Source organism: Falco punctatus (assembly GCF_963210335.1).
Source record: "Falco punctatus genome assembly, chromosome: 9".
In the NCBI taxonomy this organism is placed as follows: Eukaryota; Metazoa; Chordata; class Aves; order Falconiformes; family Falconidae; genus Falco; species Falco punctatus.
Genome location: NC_137589.1, coordinates 23,152,395 through 23,177,715, shown reverse-complemented (window position 1 = coordinate 23,177,715; position 25,321 = coordinate 23,152,395). Strand labels below are relative to the sequence as shown.

At 45.6% G+C, this 25,321-nt stretch overlaps 1 protein-coding gene across 2 annotated transcripts in view; it reads left to right on the top strand.

The window, feature by feature from the left end:
- Positions 1 to 25,321, top strand: part of RNLS (renalase, FAD dependent amine oxidase) — a 90,939-nt gene that overhangs the window by 49,220 nt on the left and 16,398 nt on the right. The window contains exons 5-6 of one of the 2 annotated variants that reach the window (XM_080401755.1): positions 8,260 to 8,433; positions 21,531 to 21,706. In XM_080401755.1, coding sequence (XP_080257881.1) covers positions 8,260 to 8,433; positions 21,531 to 21,706 — 350 coding nt within the window. The remainder of the gene's footprint in view (positions 1 to 8,259; positions 8,434 to 21,530; positions 21,707 to 25,321) is intronic. The other variant, XM_080401756.1, reaches the window with a different exon arrangement.

The following is a 25,321-nucleotide window of genomic DNA, read 5'->3' as shown; positions in this document are numbered from 1 at the left end:
CTAGATGTCTCTAGTTTTACAGTTACCTTGGTCATACCTAGTAAGCAATTTTGAATATATTGGGTGATAGCTGTGTGTGTTGAAACATGAACTGTATCTGGTTGTTTATCTTCTTTGGAGCTGCTAGTTGTCAGGATGCAACATCCTCTGTGCCACCCAGCAAGACTGGACGGTAAAACAAAATAAGAGTGTTTTCGCTCTAATGCCTGGAAGTCTCTCAAACCAGGATCTCAATTTGTTTAACCAAGTTTGCCCACACATCCTTACATGCATTGCAAGAGCTGGATACAAGCATCCCAGCTGAGCTCTGAAATCATGTGGTGACTTGATAGAGAGATAAGTGTCCACAGGCTTTTAGAAGTACTGAAATTGGGAATAGCAAAGTTTCCAAAACAAGTATTATTTAAAATGCATCTCACATTGTAGCATCTGCTTTTCTCTGCAGTTCTCCCTGTACCCAGCAGCTGCGACCTACAGTGACAGGTACATGGGACTTTGTGTGAAGTTACGGGTAACCTATCTGCTTCAGTTACCAGACTGACCTGAATCCTTTACCAACCCATTGTGTCTCTTCCTCATCTCTGCTTGCTCAAAATTGCAGTTGCAAGTCCAGTCCTTGCCGGAGCCTCTGACAGCTGCCACAAGCTGGTGGTCAATGATCCAGGTGCTACCTAGCTCCTGCAGTGCCTTTCTGCAGGTAAAGGTGCATATTGCAATCCCCTCCCTTACTTGCTGGCAAATGACTAAACATATAGGATTAAACCTTGATAGTCCTAGTTGGTTCTTGGCCATTGGAGCAGCTGGGTTTATTTTTGCTTCTCTGGCCTCTGTGATGGTAGGCTGGGCTCAGTCCTGCACTCCTGAATGGCGTGGTGCCCGTGTGCCCCGCCTGCCAGCTGAAGCCTTGGCTCTCCTCTCTCTTGCTGGCCCTAATGGGATCTCTGGGTCCTCTCCTTCCCACAATATGAGCAAGGCAGCGAGGTGACATTAAAGTACTGGAACAGCAGATAAAAGGCCCTTAACTATATTTATTGAGTGTTACAGATAAGTAATCCACTCTGCCGTCAGTTTCTAGAGAAACAGCAAATAAAGTATACATGCCCCTTGCTTTGATGTGATGAAATCTCCAGAGGACATTTACTTCAGTGGCATTTGCAGTGCAGCTGTAGTTGAATTTGTCAGTGGAAAATATAAGATTTTCATGTCTTTATGCATTGCTTTAAAAATATCACTATGGCTGATTCTTGTATGCTGGACAATTCCATGGTTTGAAAGCTGGGGTTTTTTTCCAAAATGTTATTAAAATCATCTTAACCATTTTTGTTGGAAGGGGAAAAATTAGTAGTTATTTTGTGGTTTCATACACAAAATTAAAACAACAGTCTGGTTTTCATTTAAACCAATAAAAGTATGGAAATTCAAAATGAAGGCTGTCTTCTTGTCCTTAGATCAACTTGTTGGCCTTGCTAAAATACGTAATGGATGGAGCAGGGGAAGAACCTTAGTCTTACAACTCGTAGCATTGTTTTTGCATACAGTTCAGCTTTTTTGTTGCTGGGTTTCAAACTTGACATCACATTATTGCCTTCTCAAGCTATACAAAATTTCTCTGTTTTGCAGATTTGCAGTTTAAAATCCAGTGAACCACAGACATTATTTCTAAAAAACCTAAGCAATAATTAAGCAAATTGGTTAGCAAACTTAGATCATTAATTGAATTAAAACACTTTTAAATTTTGAGATATAAACCTGACTGTTGGAGACAATGGGTATTAGTCATTTCTGGTTTGTGATATAGTCAGAAAGAGACCAGAGGCACCGGCACAAGCTGCAGCACAGGAAAATCCAGCTGGCCTCAAGGGAACAGCCCATCCCCATGTCAGTGGGTCGTCCCGGGGATGGGGCCCTGAGTGATGGGGGATCCCCATCCCTGGGGATGCCCCAACTCACCCGGCCGCAGCCCCCAGCGACCTGCTGCAGCTGCCTGGAGCCTGAGCCTGACCATAAGTCCAATGCACTTGTGTGTGGGGTGGTTAGCGTTGCAGCGCTGCCCCTCTGTTTCCACTCTGCAGGTTCCCTTCCAGCTCTGGTTTATCCAAGGACAGGGTAGGACTGAGTGTGGAGAAACTCCTCAGTGTTTCTGGGGTTCACTTCTTGTTGCTGAGCTGCCTGTCACTGTTTCTGAAACACCTGCAGGCTCTGGGCAGTATAACCTGGTGTGCTTAGCCTGTGTGTTATTCCATCTCCCCAAGGCTTTGAAAAGCAACTTCTTCCCGAAGCTGTTCCTTCCCTCGCTGCTGAGAAAGAGCCGCCCTAGCTGTTTACAGCCCTTTGATCTGTTAAGTCACAGTTCTGTCACTTCTGGCTGGTGCCTACAGCCTCAAAGCTGCCTGCCTGCTGTCTTCTCCCCTCTCCTGGGAGGGAGGTTGCTCAGCTGGGCTCGTTGCCTTCATCCGCTTTTGCCAGCATCCCCCGGTCAAGCTCCATGTGTATATGTATGCTGAAAGCTGATAAAATTGTAACTTATCTTTGATTACTGCACCGCTATTCAGCACCCATCCCCAATGACCCCTAACACCTTCTGAAACTTCATAGCTTGTGAAGACAGGCCATAAAGTGACGTTAAGTCTTAAACGAGGTACTTCAGAGCCAACTGGCTGGCTCGGCTTTGGCAACGCTTAACGTTGTGAAGGTTGTACCTGCTGAAGCGCACTGTGTAATAAACCATTTGCGGAGGAAACTTAAACTTGCCCGTCCCTTCCCCTGCAGCAGCCCATGTGTGCTGCGGAGCAGAGGCAGGGTACGGGCTTAGGCAGCTCAGCAGCTGCAGCCCCCAAGCTGGGCAGTTCATCCCTGTCTCAGATGTGTTCCTGCAGTGCAGAGATTTCTGTGTGCTGAGCTTCGCTGAGGGAATTTGCTTTGCAGGCTGGAGGAGGTCTTGTTTATTTTTTTTTTCCCCAAGGGGAAGTGAGTTGCCAAAGTAACCTGGACAAAGAGTAGTGTTTTAGATGGGATATTGCAACTTTGTATTTATTTGCTTGTTTATAGGGCTTTTGTATTCTTTTGAAGCACAGCAAGAATGTGTAATAAGTTGTGATTATTTATCATAACTGTAAGAAGGGGCATGGTGGTGATGGACATCTCAAAACCCAACTGTGCAGAGCCCTTACCTCAAAGAAGACAGGGAGGTTTCTGGACAAGGTCTGTCCCCTCCACCATGCAGCATGTGTTTAGCAGCAGTTCTGTTCCCTGTCTGGGCTCTTGTGGTCTGCCAGGAGGAACTGGAACAAACACTGCTGAAATCGCTAACATCACGGTTCCGACTTGGCAGTAACGAGCCCCCGAGACAGTTCCCGGATGCTGGCACCATGTGCCTGCGCTGTTAAATTCATGGCTTGGGTGGGAAGTTATCACAGGATGGGGAATATTTCCAGTGGGGTGGGATGTGCGAGGTCCTCTCATGCTGGCGTCCTTTTCTCCAGGGCAGTCCAGTCCTCCAGCTCACCCTGTGTCCCTGCTTAATCCCCTCCCTTCCCCTCCTGGTCGCAGGCTTTGCCAAGCGGTGGTGCCACACCGCAAAATCTCCTGGTGCTGGGGGCTGCAGAAGCTGGAGAGAAGCTGTGGAAGAGGGGAAGGATGGAGGAGGATGGAGATGACAGCCTGCAGGAGACTCATGGAGCCAGGGGCGTCCTGCTAATGCCCAGGTCAACACAAAACCTTTGAATGGCATGAAAAGCCGGGATGAAAGCCAGTGCCTTGCTGCAGCCCAAGGCAGCTGTCCTGCCAGGCTGCTCTGAAGGTTTGGCGTGGAGCCCTGTGCACCCAGGAGCCCAGGGCCCCAGGGGAGCAGCCTGGCCCAGAGGAAGGCAGAGCGAGCCTGGGCAGGGTCCTCTGCGCACTGTGGCTTTTAGAGCTGGCTGGCCAGGCAGCGCACACAGATGGGATGTCTGCACACCTCTGGAGTCTTGGGGTGAGACAGGAGACACCAGTTCCTCAGCTGGGACATGCTCAGGGTGAAACAAGAACAAATGACCTTGAAGAGCAGCTCTTGCAACTACCTCTTCCTGGTTTTCTGTGGAGCACATTGTACAGGGTTGTTCTTCCACGGAGAGCTGCAGAAGCCCGCTCAAGGCAGTAGGATACCAACAGCATTCTCCATGCTGAACTCTTACTGAGTCTTGGTCACAGCAGTGTAACAAATGGTAACCCTACCGTGCCGTAACTTACACGGAGGCAGCCTTGTCAAGAGGAGGTGACAGCAGAGGTTGGGGGGTCTTTGACACAACACTTAGAGGAGTTCCTGTGTTCCATGGAGAGGAGTTGATCCTGCTTGGAAAGATCTAGGTGCAGGGACAAGACGAGAGCCAGATGGGCCCCCTCAACACCTTCTCAGAGTGGGCATTGGACTGGAGAGGGAAAGGGAGCTTCTTCAGACCCCGTCGTGCTCAGCCAGTCCTACCCTCCTGGCCAGGCCTGTCCTCTGCCTTCCTCTGTCAAGGCAGCTCCACTGCCACCACCCCTAGTGGCAGATGCCTGGTTTCTCCTCCTTATGTCTCTCCAGCTTTCATGAGCTGGTGAGGGTTTCTTTCTGCCCCTCACGTTTCTCAGCATATTTGTGTTAAAATTTGTGAGCGTTTTCCTTGGGGGCATTTCAAGGTTTATTTCTGATGGGATTTGAGATGGAATCTGACTTGTGATCCTCTTGTGTGCTGGTAATTAGGTAAGGCTGGTGTGGGTGTGGTGGAGTGGGGGAGACCAGCCAGGAACCTCAGTTAGGAGAGCAGTCTGTATGTGAGGTCACTGTTTCAGGGGAGGAGGCAGAAAGCAGCCTCTGAAATCAATCTTCTCCATGACATGTAGAGGAATAGAGTGGAGAGACATCATGGAAAAAATACACAACTAGAGAAACAATGGGATGGGGCAGATACCTATGAGTAACGTGGTGGGTTTTCAGGTGAGAGATTGTGATGGCAGACCATGATGCATCCTCCTGTCAAAGGCACCTGTCTGTGAAGAGTGGATTCCATATCCATGGTAAACCTTGTCTGGTGGTTCACCAAAGCTTCTGAGGCATAGTAGGCTTTATGGCTTACTTGTTGGGCCTCTTGGAGGACACTAAATGGGGACTTGAATTGAGCCCCTGCACATTTTGGGAGGCCACATGGAAATGTTGCCAGGATAGACCAGTCATGACAAGGAGTTTGGACTTAGCACCTGTAGACTTGCACAGCTGAAATGGTCACCTGTTGGTTGGTAAAAGCTGGAGTGACATCAGAACCTCCTCTCTACCGGGACTGGCTCAGGAATGACACTCTCCCCTCCTCATTGTCCTCTGCAAGTAAACAGACTCCATATACAGGCAGCCTTGATGCTGTTTGCGAAGGGCATATGCCAGCAGTGGTGGTGGGAATGGACCTTGAGGCAGACCGGTGGTATGTAGGCTTCACAGGCTGTGGTGGTTTGACCCTGGCTAAATGCCAGGTGCCCACCAAAGCCACTCTGTCACTCCCCTTCTTAGCTGGACAGGGGAGAGAAAATATAATGAAAAGCTCATGGGTCGAGAAAGGGACAGGGACATCACTCAGCAACTGCTGTCATGGGAAAATAGATTTGACTTGGGGAAAATTAGTTTAATTTGTTACCATTCAAATCAGAAAAAACACCTTCCCCCCACCCCTCCCTTCTTCCCAGACTTAATACCTGATTTCTCTACCTCCTTCCCCCAAGCAGCACAGAGGAATGGGGAGTGGGGGCTACAGTCAGCTCATCATATGTTGTTTCTGCTGCTCCTTCCTCCTCACACTTCCCCTGCTCCAGCGTGGGGTCCCTCCCACAGGAGACAGTTCTCCATGAACTTCTCCAGCTTGAGTCTTTCCCACAGGCTACAGTTCACACACTGCTCCTGCGTGGGTCCCTTCCACGGGGTGCAGTCCTTCAGGAACAGGCTGCTCCAGCCTGAGTCCCTCGCAGGGTCACAAGTCCTGCCAGAAAACTGGCTCCAGTGCAGGCTTCCCACGGGTCACAGCTGTGTTCAGGCATCCTCCTGCTCTGGCATGGGGTCCTCCCTGGGCTGCCAGTGGGTATTTGTGGGTATCCTCCCCCTCCTTCTTCACTGACCTTGCAGAGTTGTTGCTCTCACGTAGTCTCACTCCTCTCTCTCAGTGGTGCAGATGTTCCACGCCCTGCCACCCCAATATGCTATCCCAGAGGTGCTGCCACCATCGCTGATTAGCTCGGCCTCGGCCATCGGCAGGTTCATCTTGGAGCCGGCTGGCATTGGCTGTATTGGACATAGGGGAAGCTTCTGGCATCTTCTTGCAGAAGCCACCCCTTTAGCCTCACTGCTACCAAAACCTTGCCATGCAAACCAGCTACACAGGTTTAATGGCAGTTGTTGCAAGGACTTCTCAGCATGACTCAATGTGCTCTAAAATAGGCATCCTGCTGGAAGACGCTTTGACAGTGCTGCTGGACCCCTGCCCTGGCCAGCACTGCATAAGTCGGGAGTGCCAGTGTCACAGCACCATGCATGGAGGTTTGGTGTATAACCCTGATTCCTAGAGTCTCGCCTTGGCACAGCAGGAAATACTGGTTCCCGGGCACAGAGTGTGTGCTGGTGGAGCGAGTGTGTAATGAAGCCATTCTCATTGCAAGGTCTGAGAAGGAGCGGCATTTGTCGTGACAGCAAGGTCAGTCATGACAGTGTTCTTCTATGAAGTACAGTGGCATGAGTAGGGTATGCAGCTCCAGCTGGAGGCACCGAGGTTGAGTGTCTCCAGCCTAATACTGCTCCCAGTAGGTCCAACGCCACAGCTCCAGCAAGTTGTTCAGGGCCATCTCCGGGTGAGCTGGGGCAGTCCCCGGGAATGGAGACCCCCTTCAGTGGACCACATTAGTGACCCTGCTCAGGACCTTACCCTGTTTCTTGTTGTCTTCCTTGTACTGGGGGCCACAAAAAAACGCAGAGTGTGGCCAGATGTGGCCTTGCTCGAGGGGAATAATATCTGCTAGATGCTCTCGTGCTGGGCTGGTTGGCCTTCACTGCTGTGACTCCTAGCCAGCTTGCTGTGCACGAGTCTTGAGATGCCTCTCACATGCAGAGCCTTGCATGGAGAGCTGCCCCCCCCAGCCCATCCCAGCCTATCCCATGCGTGGTGCTGGTCTGTCTGGGGCAGGACTCAGCTGAAGTCTTTCTGAAGGTACCACTCAGTACCTGACTTGCTGCCTGTGGGAAGTGCCATGGTGGATGTAGCCATCAGCTGCTCCTTTCTTCATACAAGATGTTCCTTAGGTTGGCTGAATTTTGCATACAATGAAGCACCTCGATTGTTTTGCATTTGCCTCTCAATATCAAATCTCCAAGCAAGCACAACGGAGCATGCAGTTTCACATGCAAGTGGGAGACTGCTGTGATGTTGTCTTTGCACATCCTGCTGCTGCTCACAGAAGCACTGCCTGTCCATTTGGTAATAGGAAGAGACATGTACCTAACTCCACAATTTGTCAAACTGCTGCATTTCTCTTTGGCATGAAATAAAATAGTATTAGAATGCACAGTGGGGCTAATATTACTTTGTGCAGCTTTTTATGAAGATTATAAAATTGAGGCAAAAAACCATCTTGCTGTAATTGGAAGATAGAAGAATTAATCATGGGAAGGACTGGATTCATATTTACTCTGAAATTTTTTAAACTGCTTTCAGATACCTGCAGCTGAAGGAGCTGAACTTCATTATGGACCCTTTGTGTGCTGAAGTGCAGAGTTTTCTTTATCCATTTGAATTGCAACACATAAGCTGCAGGGCTGTTTTCCCCAGAGATTCAAGAGTCCCTATGTTCATTTTGTTGGTATGTGAAGTCATTGGGTTTTTGCAAAGTCATATAATCATTTACTTGGTGTTCTAGAGGCCACCCAAACCTCTTATTCCCTTTTATTCACCCTTTGAGAAAAGATTTGGAAAAAAGTCACCACTCATTGATGTTTCAAGGCAGAGGCAACTAGCGGAGAACTGGGAAATAAACGGCCAACAGATGGGGGAGGGTTGCGTGTGAAGGACATACTCTACATAATGCGCCATTAAAACTTCATGAAGAGGTGTCCCAGAAAAAATATTACAAAGCACTAAGCTTAATATTAAATTCTTAGTTTTAGCAGTCTGGTCATTTTCAGGAAAGAATAATCAGCTTAACCACAGCACTCACATATTTAATGTTCTGAGAGAAGAGGGATTGTCTGATTTTTATATTTTTTTTCCACAGTAATTAATGAAAGTCAAAAGCAGCAACTGGAATCTGTGAGCTACTCCTCCCGCTATGCTCTGGGACTTTTTTATGAAGCCGGTACATGGATTGATGTCCCCTGGGCTGCACAGTACATCACCGATAATCCCTGCATACGCTTCATCTCCATCGATAATAAGAAACGCAATATAGGTCAGTGCTCCCATTATTTCCCTTAAACACAGTGACAATAGAGGGTGTAGATCATGAAACATGCTGTTTAATTGAGTGTTGCTATTCTGAACAGAGCAAGTATTTAACTCCAAGCCACAGCGGATAGCATTTAATGTCACATTTGGCCTGTAATAAAATACACAATGAAAGCGGGAAGGTCCTCAGAAAATCACCACCCAGCACATGGTTTATGTTACTGCATTTATGAAACCAGTGTCAGGGGATTTGAGACATCAAAATGTTGCTATTCCAAGAAAGAGCTGGAGTTCCTTTGTTTAAACATTGATTCATACACATGCCAATTTATCTCCCATCATCCGTTACTTTACAACTCCTGTTCTTTCCACTAAGCATGCTTGGAAGTAGTAATGAGTTATATAATTGAGGCTGTTCAGTCTAATTCAGAGTTAGCCAGTGTGCTTTTACAATTATGGAAAATCCTTGAAATGGCTGCACATAGTACGGCTGCTCGCTAAAGCTTGGAGAACATCCCACAAGGCAGACACTTCTCATATGTTTTTGGAAGATGGCAGTCGAGTAAGTGTATGTTTTATTTATTAAATGTATTTCATATACCAAGACTCTGTTGGCATAGAATAGCTCAAGAAAAACTGCTAGCATTTGAGTTTAATCAAGTTCGTTAGGAGCTGAAAAGACTTCCTGATTCTGTTACTTGCTCACTTTGGGACAATGACGAGGTTTAACCACATCGGTAGAGCGGGGGTAAAAACCTACCCACCTTTGTGGTGACCTACAAAGCACTGTGACTCACTGTCACAGAATAAGGAAGGATTTTCATAATCAACTGCTGTCTAATGCAGTCTAATTATTATTACCAAATTCACTGCACTAAAATATGTTCAAATTTAGGCCTGGGAGACTTCTGTTTGCAGTCTTCCTTGTTCAGTCAGAATTCATTGCTTCCTGCCTGCAGTCTGCAGGCATAAGTGATACTAGTACCTGCTGGGCAGGGCACTGAAAACTGTGCCCATCACCCTTGCATCTGCATGCTGTCACCATGCTAGAAAACAGCCATAAGGTTGGGCATGCCTTCCCTCTCTTACACTGTAAACATGCAATAAATATCATGAGGGAGTGCCACCATGTAACAGTGGCACTGGTGGCCAGGACCTCTGAAGATCTCTGCTCCAGCTCCCGCTCACAGCAGGCTCTGCTAACACAAGGTCAGGGCAGCCATGCTTTGTCTAGCTGAGGTTTTAAAAAAATTGAGGATGGAATCCCCCACATTGCTGGTGACCTGTCCCAGGGCTGCACCTCTGCTAGGGAAAAGAGTTTCTTCATCTGCAGTCTGAACTTCCCAAAGCTTAACCTCTGGATGTTGCCTCCTGTTCCATTGTCTGCCTCTACCAGTTAGATACATGGCCATTCAGGCTGGAAGGGACCACTGGAGGTCATCTGGTCATACCCCCACGCAAGGTTTGAAGTTAGATCCAGCTGTGAAGTTGGATCATGTTGCTCAAGGCCCTGATATGCTGTGGTTTGCCACCTTTGCACTGCTGGTTTACATTCAATGGTGGGTCCACCATAACCAGCAGGATCTTTTCAGAACAGTCTGTTGCTGAGCCAGACTGATGCATGGGGTTGTCCTGTGTCAGGCACGGGACCTCGCACTCCTCCTTGTTGTGGTGGTAGTACAGTTCAAGTCAGCTCATCCCAATATGCCCTTCTTTGCACCGAAGCCACCTGTGTAGCAATGTCTCTTAAGTGCCTCCAGCAACAGCAGTTTGTGCTGGGAGCAAAGGAGTTGGAAAAATGAATCAACTCACTGTTGTGGAAGCCTGATCTTGTTATTTAGCCTGTTCATCTGAAAAGAAGGAAAATAAAACAAAAGAATGGCTGAACTGGCCAAAAGAAAGATGTATCCACCCTGATATGCTTCTTCCAGCAGGGACCAATAGTGAATATGTAAAAAAAGAGTGTGAGGAAAGCCAAATACAGAGTGATTATTTTTTTTTCTGTCTCTGGCATTGTCTCCTGTTACTGACAATATGCAGTTGTAGATGATCTTGCATCTAAGATTATATCACCATTGTTGTGTTTAAGAATAAGTACTTGATAGTTAATAGCACCTACTTGTATTGTCCCTCCCTGCTGCCTGATTCTATCTGTGCTGAAAAAGACACAGCCCAAGGGAGAAATTCACCCATCCTTTCCTTACCTGTTTACATGTGTGGTCTCAAAGTGCCAGCATTGAGAATAACAAATATGGAATTATAATGGAATTATCAAATAGCTAAGTACAGTGTCTTTGCTGTCTCCAAAGGCAATTTAACCAAATAGAAAACATTATTTGTGGCATATTGTTAACAAATACATAGAAACTACCAGAACATCAGTGTTGACACATACCTTTTTCACTGAAATTTCCCTCATATTATGGGAGAGATCTGTTGATATGAGCAAATTTTTCTAAGAAGAACAAATTGTATAACTTCACAGGACTGAAACAAGCTGGGGGTCAGCAACTGAAGATGATTTCTCTCCGGTAGGACCCTCCTTGTGACACATAAACAGTCAACCAGCTGCCTTGACTGTGCTGTCTTTCCTGGTGAACTTGCATTTTGCAGATTTGCAGTTCGTTCCAGGAAAAGTATTACTAGGGAGAGAGCAGTACGTGTTAGCTAGAGCAGTATTTCTCGCTGTGAGCACCCGAGCTGAGCACAGGAGGGCTGGAAAGCATGCCTGTATTGTGTTTGGTGATGCTGACATACAGGAGTATAAAAATCAAAAGTGGTAACCAAGTGATTCGCTTTTCTTCAAACAAATGCACAGCTCTGCTGATAATAGACACACATACACATATATACTATAAGACAACATGGACAAGAGGGGCTGAATGCGAAACTTACTTACACATACGGAGTACTGCAGCCAAAACACTTGAATATAAAGTGCCTTTATGTTTGTTTAGCACATACACAAGTATTTTGCATTTGGGATTGTTTTTTTTCCATGCGTCTGACTGACCTCCAGAACGTTTCAATGGGAGGTACCGCAGTACCTCGCTGTCCCTTGTTTGCTGTTTTTTTGGGGTGCCATTGCTGATGTTTTAACACTGTGCTCCACTTATTTATCAGTCTTCCCGTTCTTCCATTCTTCAACCCTGATTGACCATGATTCATCTGAAGAAGACAATGGTGATAATTAAAAAGGTAGCGTTCAGAGAGAGAAAGCAGAAATGCTCAGGCTAAGATTTATGTTGTGTCTCCTGAGTGAATGGTCCCACTTCTACCATTCCCCTTCTATGCTGTATGCACTGTCTCTGTATATTCAGTTTATTTCTCAAGCACCTGCATGCATCCTTCCCTCCACTGTATTAATCTTAAGAGAGAAAATTACTTTGCTGCCCATCAGATGTGGCTGCAGGGCTTACCAGGAGTACATCTTCAACAGACAGAGGAACATGACTGCAGTTCTCTAAGCATAAGTAAAAGTGATTAGTGGATCAGACACGAACATAAATTTGATTTTTCTGCTGTTTCTACACCTACTTCGATGTATCCACAATTGATGGAGGTTTATTCAACCCTTGTTACCACCTCCAATAGTAATGTTTTAGTAAACAGCATTGAACTATAGAGATCCAAAGGAAATAACTCTAGCTTTCTACTAAAAGACTCTTTGTTAAACACCTCATTATACAAAAAATAGCTACATCTAAATAATGTCTACCTAAAGGCAAGTAGTCTAGCCCTCAAAGACTGAAAGGCTGGCTTTCACTATAAAAGTCCAAACTGTCCTTTTTGTTTGCTTGAGATGTGGTAATCCCTGCTTTGATGCATTTAGTAAAGCAGAGATGTAAATTTCTTATGGAAGTTTCACATTTTACCAGTGAAATACCTCAAGCAGCCTTGTTATAATTATACTATAGGATGGGTTTGTTAGCAGAGCCAGTGAGTTGCAGTCTGTAATTCTCCAGAAATCTCAGCCTTTGCTTGCTCTCGGAGCCACACACTTCCCTAAGGAGCACTCACACTTTGCTGCATTGTGATAAGCTGCAGTGCTCTGAATTGCTGCTTGTGGCATGGCACTTGTAAACTCATGAAGCCTTTTCTTGCTAGAAGACATGGCAGCATCACCTCTCTTTTTGGTTTCTCATTAATTCCTTTGTGTAGACTGCTCAAATGTTGCTGGTTCTTCAAGTTTTTGTAGGGTAATGATACTCTAAATTGTAAGTTTGCATTCAACATAACTCTGGTCAGCATGTCCCCTGGACTTCTGTAGTGAAGAACAAGGCAGGTGACCATGCCATCTTTCTGGCAGTCCAGGTGGGTGAGGCAGAACAGCATGACTTCTCAACAAAGAAAGAGATCTGTCTTTGTTTACACTGCTAGAGAGAAATACAGTCTTTTGCAAAGGAGTAAACCTTGCTGCGATGGGGAGGAGGTAGCGAACCTGTCCCATGCATGGCTGAGCCTGCTGGGGAAGGCACCAGCACCCAGGGAGCCCCTGGCAGCTCCTTGCTGTGGCACAACATGCTACCATTAGTTGGCTTCGTTGTGACACAGCGTAGTTCCTTACTGATAGCTACGGATGACATCTGTTGTCTTCCCGATTTATGCAGAAGAATCAATAATAAAGCTGTTTCTTTGATACTTCTGTTACCAATGTAATCTGGAGAGTGCTGAGCCTCTGAGAAGGAGGGCTTTTTGCATCAGCTGAGGATCTCGGCTACTGTTCATAAAATTGTGTCTCCGTCCGCAGAGGTAATGCGCTCAAATGTTACGTAAGGAAGAGCCTACAAGAAGTGTATGTTAAATTCCCTGTGCGATATGTATGAATATTAAATATTTGTGTGATTGGCTGCTTTAAACACCCCATCAATATTTATAACTGGTCGGGGGGACAGTGGGAATTCTTCAGTATAAATTATTTCAAGCCTCATTTCTGTAATACCGCAGTCTTTGCATCTCTTTGCATTTTGGAGGACTAAAGATAGATGACACATAAAAATGGAAGCAGTTCCCTTCTTTAGCTTCAGGATTGCAAGCTTATATAATGTAAAGGGAAGATTCGTCTTACAGGTTTTCAAGATCAGTGTAATTCTTGAATATCCTTTTTAATTTTAAAATACAGATTCCTTTATCTTCTCAGTACCAAAATAAGAATTTTTAGGAAGATGGAAGAGTTAAAAAGAGTTATTTAGGTTTTCATCTCATTACATGGCCAATTGCTTTGTAATCCTCTGCCTGCCCTGCCTGCCTTTTAGAAAACTAATCAGAAACTGTCTGTAAGGCTAATGAAATGCTGAATTTCTGAATATAAAAAAGCCAGCACCGTTCTTTACATGGACTTTTCCAAAACATGCCTTGTGAGATAGAGCAGATTTTATTCCAGGGGGAATATGGGACCATACGAACCACAGGAACTTCTGAGGATAACTTGGGAAGCTCGCTAACCTCTTTGTTAAATAGAAGCGTGATGTTTTGAAAGCAAACCTCCATATCTCTTGCTCGTTTGCTAGGTGTGGTAAATTTAATAACTGTTCTTTTTTTCATTTTACGTATAGTTTTATGAAGCCTGCATGTTGACTTCTCTTTTTTCAGCCTGCTGAACCCTCTCAGAGAGCAGGGGTACAGTTCCAGCCATCCGGGAGGTGTCCAGCATCTGCTGCCCTCTGTGCTAACCCAGCAGCATTTCCTTTACAGCCTAGCTTCGATGGTTTGTTTAGCATGGCAGTGATGAATCCATTTCCCTTCCCTCATGCTACCCAGGACCAGAATGGGTTTTGGATAGCAAAACACATCTCCCCAGTAAGATGAAAAAAATCCTGAGGGGAGGGGAGCAACCATGTCTTGTTTTTTATCGGTGTCTGTTCTAACTCCAGGTTTTGGGCAGGAACACGAGAAAAATACTTGACAGTGCTCCTCTAGGAAGGAAGAAAATGTTGCTGTGGAAGATGTGCACCTGTCAGATCCGTATACAGGTCTCTTCTGGAGAGTAGTTTATAACCCTGGGATCATTCCCCTAAGAAGGAAAGACATGGTGCCCGTGCCTGTGCTGGAGGGGCTCCCAGCCGTTCAGCTGAGCAGTCAAAAGGCAGGAGTATGATCTGCCTTTGAAGCTGGCCCCTGTTTTGAGCAGGAGGTTGGACTAGGGACCTCCAGAGGTCCCTCCTTCCGTAAGTCCTGTGACTCTGAGGCAGACAATGTTCTGGTGAATATTTACTGAACACACTAATAAGTTAACTGGGAGGTGAGTCCAACCAAGCCCCTGTGGTGAACACAGGCAGTTCTTCAAGGTTTGTCTATATTTGGTGTCCAGCAAGTTTTAATGTCAGCACAGCTGAACCAGTAAAAATTTACCGTACTTTTTGTGTACCTTTTGGGGATGTATCTATGGAAGTGATCTGCAGGTTTTGCCTACTTATTTTTATGCCTTTATCAAAGCAGATCTCATTCTCCCAAGGGTCAGTGGATTTACGGGCTTTGCAGAGCCTGTGAGACACAAGGCACTTCCAGGGCATGCAGACTGCAGCCCGTGCTGCCTCATGCCTCCCCACAAATGTGCTCCAGCCCTAGACCAGGGCAACTACTGCTAAGTTCAGAGCTGATCAGCCTTTCTGAGCATACTGTCCTTGGCACCTCAGTGGACACTGTGTCCCTTGCAGTATGGGGTTTCTTGCTTCAACGCCTTTCAGCTGAGCAACAGCAAGATGTGCTCCATAGTGGCCCTCAGATATGATTTTCTCTCCTAGTATATTATTGTTGAGACAAAGCCTGTTGACTTCTGCTTTCTTGGGGGCAGTAGGAGAAATCTTTGCCAAGTCTCCATGGCTAGCTGCACAGGCAGTGTTAGAAGGGCAGATGGGTCCTTCTTAGGGTATCTTCTGCCATTAGTATAGTCCGAAGAGCACTGTGGTCTGTTCCCTTCCTGGTGCTTTGAAATACATGTAACCTGCCACTTCCTCCCCTTCCACAGTTACTTTTCAACTTGTCACATTCCCAGAGCATGATAGATATCATCCTGACCATTTGCCAAATGAATCCTATGACTTGCAGGCTCTGATAGTGTTCTCCCTGCTAAGAAAAGTTCAGGCCTCTTTGGATTCCAGGGATCACAGCTAATTTCTAAAATGTCCTCTGAATTTAGGGACTTTGAACTCTGACCTTGGCATAGATTCACCAGAGAAAAGTAGCTTTTGCATTTTGCAAGGGAGAAGATTTTGGTGGACAGTTAATCCACTTTGGGCTTTCTCTGAGAAGTTTTGTTTTATTGTGTTTATGCTTTAGTGATCTCTCTGTCCCCTTACTTCCCTGAGACTGGTGGTAAGGAGGACGTGGCCACCACAGGAGCTGACTTGACACCCCTAATATCATCTGAGAACTTCCTAGGGCAGAAGGAGGTCACTGTGGGAGGACTTGGCATTGCAGGCTGTTCATATTGTCACTGTCCTGCAGAACAGAGTGCACAAAGGAATTCACCCACAAGTATTTTTACCTCACTGTGATAGTGACAGCTATGCTCCTAGGCCAAGCGGCTTTGCTGAGCAGCTTCACTCAGGACACCATGCTCTTCCATCTTACAATTCTGCACTAAATGTGTTATTCAAAGCTAGGAGCCGTCTTTCAGACACCAGATGCTCTTGAGCCACAAGCCACGGGGCTGGGGAAGTATCCCTGGGCTCTGTTCTCTGTGCTGTTCTCCAGGGCATCTTTTATTAGCCCCATCATTTTTTCTGGAAGATAATACTCCTAACAGGCTTAATCCTGCATAAATTCTCACTGTCAGCATTCTGTCCTTCTCTTTCTTTACATAGCCTGTGTGATTCCTCCAGCTGGGAATTAATGACAAGCGTTGAGACAGTCCTGAAATGTTAAGAAGCTGATGACTGCCTTCTCCTGCTCACAATCCAGACACCTTTCCCCTCATTCCCAGGTTGCAGGTCAAGACCCAGAGAGTTCAACATGGGGAGACTTCGCTAGTGCTTAATTCATGGTTATAACTGGCTGAAGTGCAGTGGATGGTGAGCTCTAATTGCTTTCAGGCTTTCTGTCCTTGACACCCCTTCCAGATAGCTGATGTGTTCTCTACCTGAGACAGCTTGTACTTCACACTACTCAGTGCTGGAGGTCTTCCTCAGCTGTTTTTGTGGGCTTGTACAAACCTACCAGGTTCCAGCTGGAGGCATAGAGGTGGGGCTCTCTGACCTGGCCCTGGTCCCACCAGACATCACAGCTACAGCAGGTCAAGTCAGGGCAGTCCCAAAGGATGGAGACCACTCAGGGCTACATCCTAGGGATGGCCTGCTCACATGGGAAGGGGCTGTATCCTCATGTCAGTTGGGATTTTCTCTAGGTTTAGGTGTGCCCATTAGCCCTTGTCCTGTTGCTTTAAACTTACAAGAAAGGTCTGGCTTTGTCATCTCTGTCACATTTTATTTAGGATGTGGAAGATACAGTTAGATCCCTTCCTGTGGAACCCACATCAGGGCCTGGCTGTGCCCCTCTTCCCATCCCCACAAGCCAGACACTCCCCAGCCTGCAGGGTCTGCTCCTCCCCAGCCACTGCTGCAGAGCCAGGCAGGGATGTAGCGGCTCCTGCACACCTTCCCTGTCACAGATGGGACACTGGACTGCATGGGGTGGTGCGCCAAAGATTGCACAGTTCTTTTCTGTTTACATGGAAGCAAAATAAATCTCAAAAGGAATGTGTTTATCCTCACATTTGTCACTTTGTATCTACAAGCTGCCTGTGTTGGTCCTACGCAATGCAGCAGAGCAAAAGAAATTATCAGTAAAACAAGGAAAACTTAACGCAGAAGGAAGGGAAACCTGTAATTATAGTATTGCTTCTTCCCTGTGCCACTGGGAAGAGGCCAGCCTGAACCTCAGGCACAAACTGCATCTGCCAAACTGCTGTTGCTGCACGAGATGATGCTGGTGCTTCCCTCCCTGGCCGCAGCCTGAGCAGGGTCTCTGCACAGAATGCCACTGTCCTCCAGGTGCGAGTCAACAGATGCAGACCCGAGGGTTCAGGGACGGACGGGGAGGTGGGGGTGGGGACAGGCACCCAGCCCCTGCAGCCAGTGTCGCCCCTGAAACAGTGCAGCATGGGCTGGACAGAGGAAGGAGAGCCAGGCGCAAGCTCGCTGCTTGTAGGTTTTCAGTGGCGTCCCTCAGCAACTGTGGACGCCCAGGATGTTGCCAGCCCTGGCAGAGTGGCTCCTTGCTCATTAAGTAGGTATAAGCTACCGCCAACTCTGCTGTCTCACTAGCTCTGATCTACCAACGTCTCATGCCTTCCATCGCATCAACGGATCAGATTAATTGCCATGCAGCTGGGATGAGGGGGGGGGGGGAGAACTGGGAGCAGATGAAAGCTTTTATGCTGCTTCCATTCAGCCCTCACATGATTAACCCTCGCATTGCTGAGCATTCCCGGGCTTGCCATATCTCCTATGCTACTTCGTCATCTGCTAGCATGGCTGTGGATGGCTTGCATCCTTGCCAGAAATAAAGGAAATCAAAAACTCATGAGAAGCGCTACCAGAAGTCATCATTTTAAGCTAGCTGTTGTGGCCTGATCTAAAAGCATTGGGAGGGAAACCACAGGTTTACTCGTGTGACAGCTGAACAGTTGTTCATACCTGGTGCATTGAAGCTGAGATACCCCCATTGCTTTCAGGGAAAAATCTATTTTAAACTCCTCTCATAGCCAGTATTTTTGCAGAAGAAAGAAAAGGGCTTGAGGCTAAACTTGATCCTCACAGGCTGCATATTTCAGTACTGGAAGGCTGTGACTCAGTGGCCTCTGGAAGCTCTCCAAGCTATCAGTAGCTCAAAGGAGGAATTAAAAACTCAACGAACTGCCTGTTCTCCTGAAACTTGTTTTGTACATGCTATGGAAGAGATGAGGGTTTTGAAAGAAGGCGGCCCTGTCCAAGAATCATTGGCTATAACAAGTCAGAGCAAGCAATGAATATTTATTTTATTAAATGCTTAGGCATCTTTTAATGAGCCTTTTTGCCAAGTTTATGTGGAAGAATTTGCCAAATACCATGTGCACTATAATAAATCCCAAGGTACCTAATAGACTTCCCCAGTTGGTCTTCTCTCTCTGACAGTCTCTATGTAGAGATGTCAGAATACTTGTTTTCTCCCACAAAATGGGAAGGAGAGACTTGAGTAGCTGACATTTTTTCCAGACAGTTGGAAAAGCTGATGTGAACAGAGATGTGTCTTGTGCTAGTCTGTAAAACCAGGCTTGGGGGTGGCGGGAGTAATCCCAGGAAGATGAGGCTGAGGCTGGGTGTTAGCCTCAGGCAAGCATTCATCAGAGCTCAGTAAAGAAGGTGGCCCCTTTGGCTGAATCTCTGCTTCTAGGCAAGAGTGGTCCTTGTCTCACTCTACAGTCTTAGTCCCCAGATCTGCATTGCCATCATCCCAAATCCATGTCAGGTGGATATCTTGGACCCATATGTCCCCTATGGTTAAGGCTTACTTTCAAGCCAGAACACAAGAGGGCAAAATCAGCACCTCAGATGAAAAGAGGAAACTAACTCAAAGGTTCTGGACACTTCAGGAAATCAGGCGGGAAAAGATCTGTAGTACTTGCTGAAAACAGAGCTTGTGAGCCCAACCCAAGGAGTGAAGTGAGTGATCTCCTGCTCTTAGGAGTGCCTTACTTGGAAAAGGAGAACTTTAAAATGAGGCAGCACCATGGCTCGGTGCCTTCAGATGTGGCCTGTCAGAGTGCATTCCTGATCACAACCAGGAAACATCTTCCCACCCTTATTGCCCCATTTTCCCAGTTCTTGAGAGCAAAGGTTGACTGAGCTGGCCCACCCAATAAAGAGACTCGGTGAAGGAATCCTTCCAACTGAAGTCAAAGCTATTCCTTTCATGTTTGCTGTGGGTGCTGGGACTTGGTAGTTGTGTTCTGAAGTGATCAGACCAGGACAGAAAGCTTACCAGAGAAAGACATTTTGGTTGCCTTTGGAAAGTTGGAATTTTTCATCTTCTCAAAGGGAATATCCAGCTGGAAGAGCTGGAGCTGGAGATCTTTTCACCAACACAGCAGAGAGAAATATTTCTATCAAGTTTGGTACCAACAGCAAGAACTGGTCAGAAAGTGTTCAACTGTGTCTTTCTTTGTGGATTCCTTGGTTATAAAATGCTCATTTACTGCAATTAAAATATTTTTCTAGGAATATGCTTATTCAAACAAAGGTTTAGCCAGAAAAGCCTTTCTGCTTCCAAAAGAGGGAATTTCTGATTAATGGAGTGAGAGAGAATCGCTTATTTTAACGACCAGCTCGGTGAGGTTTTTTTCTTAATTGAAATATAGCAAAACCCGAGTCATGTCCTCGCTCCAGCAAGTGCATCTTGCCCATTTGAAGCAGAACAGCCCCCAGAATGACTCATGCAAGGATCCGCTGGGTCCTCTGTGCCTTGGCGCAGGGAAATCACTGAGCCTGAAGATCATCTATTCTACGAAGATTCTCTGGCTGATGGTTGTTAGTTGTCCAGACCAAATCTGTAAGGTGACAAGCCAACATGTCAGTGGGGACAGAAGTCCCTTGCTGTAGAGAACCTACAACCAGCCTGAGCCATAACGAAGCCTGGCCATTTCCAGGTCTGCTGGGGTGAACATCAGCACTTGAGCTGCCTTTGGTTCCTCCCCTGGCACTTCAGCCTGGTTGATTTTTAAGGGAGAAACTTTTTTTCAGTTTTGCTCACTTGGATGTACTTGCCTGAGGACAGAAGTTGTATTGAAGGTTCATACTCCCTAAAACATGCATGTAGACAACCGCACATCAGTTTCCTGGAAGCTGCTAGAGCAGCAAAATTTGAGTTCACTTGTACAGGCCAAAAGGAAGTGCTGATTTCTCAAGCTGACCTGCCCTGGCTTCTGTTCTTTTTCTCTGTAAAGGTGAAGTATTGGTTTTATTCTAGCCTTTCAACTATGTAAATACTGTTGCATTGCCAGTATGCAGCCAATTACAGAGGGAGCAGATGTTTTTCACGGTAATGCAATAAACACTCTTTTTTGTCCTTTGCCTTAAAGATAATTTTTATCTCATGTTGATTTCATGTTCAGGTCTTTCATATTTCTGTGTTGCAGAGATTGTCCCCTTAAGGGGGCATGCGTTTCAGATGTGCAGAGGAGGAAGAATATAAGTTACTCTGATATAGGTGGGAAAGCAAATTGGCTGTGGTGACCCAGCTGCCCACGCTCCTCCAGCTATTCAAACAGAGGAGGTGGCTTGCTGGCAGAGCTGTGCTGTTGGTGTGGTGGTTTGCATGCCTCAGGTGGCTGTGACTGCAATTTGTTTGTTTTGCATCTGGCGTGTACTGCTGTGTTCGGACTTCACGTGCCTTTGGCTGTAAGTGGAGCACCAAGACCCTGGGCTCCAAAAAAAAAGGAAGGTCTGTCATCCATGGGGGTTTTTTCCATCCAAAAGAAAAAGGTGCATCATCCAATACCTTAATCTTACTACACAGCTGGGTGGGTTTCAGCCTTTGGTAAAGGATTTCCCCTTTAGTGTTGCCAGTGATAACATGAGTCCCAGCTGCAAGTGCAGCCCTTTGGGAAGCAGCATCTCCACAACCACCACCCAAGCAAGGCCTTGCGGGTGACTGTGACTGCATGCCTCCGAGTGCCCTGTGCTTGTAGGGGCACTAAAGGTTACTATTTGTAGACCTGGCTGGAAAATCTCCTGCAAAGTATTTTTACATGTTTCTTCTTGTTCTCTTTTGCCAGTTTGCCACAATTGCCAGGTAGGTTGTCCTCCTTGTAGAGGCTGTCAAAATGTCTGGGAGGTAAAAGGGGAAAAAATTGCTTCCAGTATATTCCCTGCTCCTTCCAGCTGCTACTTAAAGGGTATGGGAAAACCATCACAAATTTTGCAAAAAGCCTGGATTTCTTCACTGTGCTTCTTGTGAACAACTTGTATTGTTACTCCTTGGTTTTTTTCCAGCTGGAAGAACAGAGTGGTGCCACAGATATTTTCGTTCTTACTGACTCCTAGGCTAGAGACATAATTGTTAATGTGCAAGGAAGGCAAGTATGCATGAGTAATCTTTCAAAAGCATCTCTCTTCTTTATTTCAGAGTCTCCTGAAATTGGGCCTTCAGTTGTAGTTCACACAACTGTGACGTTTGGAAGTGAGCACCTGGATTCAGACCCTGCAGAGGTGCAGCAGTTAATTCTCAGTCACCTGGAGAGGATTGTGCCATCCCTACCTAAACCAGCCAGCATCAAGTGTCAGAAATGGAGATACTCTCAGGTACTCTGGTGGGATCAGTCAGCTGGGAGAGTGCTGCCAGGGCTATGCTGTAGCACAGATCTGTGGTGTATTCCAAGAAACAGGACATCATACAGCCCAGTGGTTTTCATCCTCAGGGAGCACCAGGAAAGGAATAGTTGCGCAATATCCATTAACACATTCCTCCACGTAGTCATGAGCAGCATCCAAGGCTGGCCAGTGACAGCCACATCATTTCTAGTCATCTTTTTACATAATGGACCTGGCTCAGTGGTAAGTTATGCACTACTCCTGGTAAGTGGGGACAGGAGCAGTGCACAGGAAGGAAGCAAATCCCACATACTTTGGTGGGATTTTTGCTGGTATTTCAAAATATGACTCAATCTGTCTCTTCTGTATCTGAAAGTATGTGATATTATTAGCAAAATTCCCACTCTACTACAGAGTAGCAGAAATCCTTGTGTTCAGATATACTAATTGTTATTTGATTTGGCCCAGTTCAATTTAACAGTATGTTATGTGAAAAATATTTTAAAGTAAACTACCTAAAAGCAGTAACAGTAGAATGTGTATATTTTACAGTCTTCTTTTAAAAATCCAAGGCAATTGTTGGCAATTTCCCAAGTATTGGAGTGTATCTACATGTTTACCCAAAGCCTCTTAAGTTAAATTACATGAGTGAAAATGAACGTGGAAGTTGATGCAAATATTTACTTAAAGCAGTCCCCTAAATATTTTTCCTTTTATGAAGTCTGGAAAAGTTAACTGTAGATGACTCTTGTGGAGTCTGCTCATACCCCTTGATCTGTATTTGATTTAGGAACCGGGTCTTATTAGCCCAAAGTTTATTTTTCTGCAGTTAGGCATTGGTAGTTTGCATATCGTTTCCCAGTGCATAGTATTTGTTCTCAGTTGTTGTATAAAAACATAAATGACCTTAAGATAGGTTTTAGTATTTCAGATGACTCGTACAAAAACCATGGTATATTTTATACATACCTCTATCAGCTCAGGGAGTTTTTTTGCTAGTAACAGTTGTCACTGTTAAGGCATCCATTTCTGGTTGTGACTTCTGGTCTTCTGCACTGCCTGTTACCTTCCTGCTTCAAACTGCTTGTGAGCACAAGAGCTGCAGGTGGTAAGAAGGAGAATTGGATCTGTCTCCAGCAGACAAACACTTGGTTGACCAGCTCTGGAAAGGGCTCCCAAAACAGAGCAAGAAGTATATTTAAACACAACTAATACACTCTAGATACTGCTGCTATCACAGAGCTCTATCATAGAATTTGTCAGGTTCAGCTACTTTGTTGGTGTGTGCAAGGAAAAGGCTTAATATGCCTTTCCCTTGCACCACTCACACTTCTAGCATCGTGTCAGAGGGATATATGTGGCCCATTCTGATTTATTTCACCCTGAACACATGGATAAAGACAAGAATAGCAGTTAATTTCTTATTACTGATTAAAAAAAAAAGTCTTAATTGCATTCTACCAAACAACTATGCTTTCTGAATCCTGGCAAGTTATGGCCATACAGGATTTATTATAACCTTGTACCTATTGCTTCGTCTTTTAGAGGTAGCTGAAACAGTGACGGTAGGAATGAACGCTTATTTTCTGCAGTTGCCTCAAAACTGTTGTCTTCCTAAATCACTGGGTGTGCGTCCTGTTTCCCCTATTTAAAAATTACATTCAGACATCATACTGCTGGATAATACTCTATTATTTTCTCAAACCACTGTACCGTTTACAGCTTTTCCCGCTTTCTTCTTCTGCCTGCTATCAACCATGCTGCTGCTAACCAAACCCACTGACTTCAGTAGCTGCTTGTGCTTTATGGCTGTGTCACAGGAGGAATTAACACCAGTCTTTTAATTCGGTGGATGAATGTCAATATGTCTTAGATTGCAAATAAGTCAGTGTAGGTCAGATCTGTTATCTCAATAAAGAGATCTCTAATGCCACCCTATAAAATAATCAGTACCTAAATTAAATATCTGGGACAGAGCTCCCTCTTAAAGCTATCTTTACTTTTGATTGTAATAAGCTGTTGCCACAGAAGCAAAGAGAACTGATAAGATGGGTGCATCTTTCCCCTGACTCTTTTAGACGAGCTTTATCCTACTTGTTAATTAAATCCGGCTGTAACGTCCTTCACATGGCCAAACACAATCCTGAGATTAAAATGCAGACATTACAATTATCCATGGCGGATGAGGGATTAGGAATTCCAAACTTCTACTGACACTACTTAGCAGCACAGCTGCAATTCTGGATCCCCTGCTTTAATTACGGTAAGACACTATTAGCATTCAGAGCCAACAGCTTCCCAACCCATCATGTCCCTTTGACAGAGTCACTTTATAAGGGATACTGGGAAAACAGAGAATCACAAAAATTGGACCTCTTCAGAGGGGACCTCAGAAGGGACCTCTTCAGGTCTCCAGTCCAATCTGTTGCTCAAAACAGAGCTATCACCAGCACTAGGTGAGCTCCCACCATGGCTTTATCTAGCTGAGTTGGTCTTCAAGGACGAAGATCCAGCCGGTTGTGTCATTATAGCCAAGGGTAATTTGGAATTTATATTGGACAACAGTTTCAGAAGAACTTGAAGAAGGGGCAGCATCATTCCTTTCCCCAGTGACTGTGCCTTCACTACACTGAGCACACAGTCTTGCTGTACAGGCAAAAAGATGGAGGCTGAGATGTGAAAATACTGATCCTGTGATCGGTATGACAAACCAGAAGCTGTTTGGTGCAGCCTGCATCAAATAAGCACTGGGTAGTCAAGAGGGAAGGGCACTCAAAAAGCCTATTTCTGCTAAACCTTTCTTCATTGTTTATGCTCAGTGACCTTGATCTGTAAGAAAAATTCAGGAATAAATTAAGTACTCTCCTAAAATTAGTCTGCGAAAGACAGTCTCTGTCTGGATTTACCATGCATGGCTAGACTATTCTGTTAAGTTGAATAAGAGAGTGGGTTGCAACTGGCTACACATACAGTTGTATTTGTACAGATAATCACCTCCTTTAAAGAGATGCTAACATGCTGGTAACACAAAATGCAGCCAGTAACATAAATGTGGGTGTTTTGCAGCTGATCCTAACTTGGAAACGGCAGATAATGGCACGGCAGTGGCTAGCAGAGTGTACATTTGAATCAATGGAAAAATCCCCTGGACTGAACAAGATGCCTTGGACTTGAGGTCTTGTTCTCTGGAGCTGACAGTCGCACAGTGGGATACAGCAACAGTTTACTGCACAGGAATCCAAAGCATATCTTTGGACAAAAAGATATGTTTGAATCCAAAACATATCTTTGGACCAAAGGCAGAAAGTCAAGAAATAAACAGAAGAAATTTGTTTTCTCTGTATCATGCATGTATCTATGGTTTGATCTCTATTGCTGGTATGCTGCTGTGTTTCTGCTGTTTTCTTCCGTCCCTCTCTCTCTGCCTTTCCATCTATTTTTTCCTCTTTTTCAACATTTCATCCTTATGGGTCTTGTTTTGTCATTCCTTTTCTCAGACTATTTCTTCCCACCTTCCTCTACTGATCACTTCATCATCAAGCTGTCCTGCATCTTCTTATCTTTTTATCCCTTCTGCCTGAGCCTGCCTTGCCCTCACATTTACCT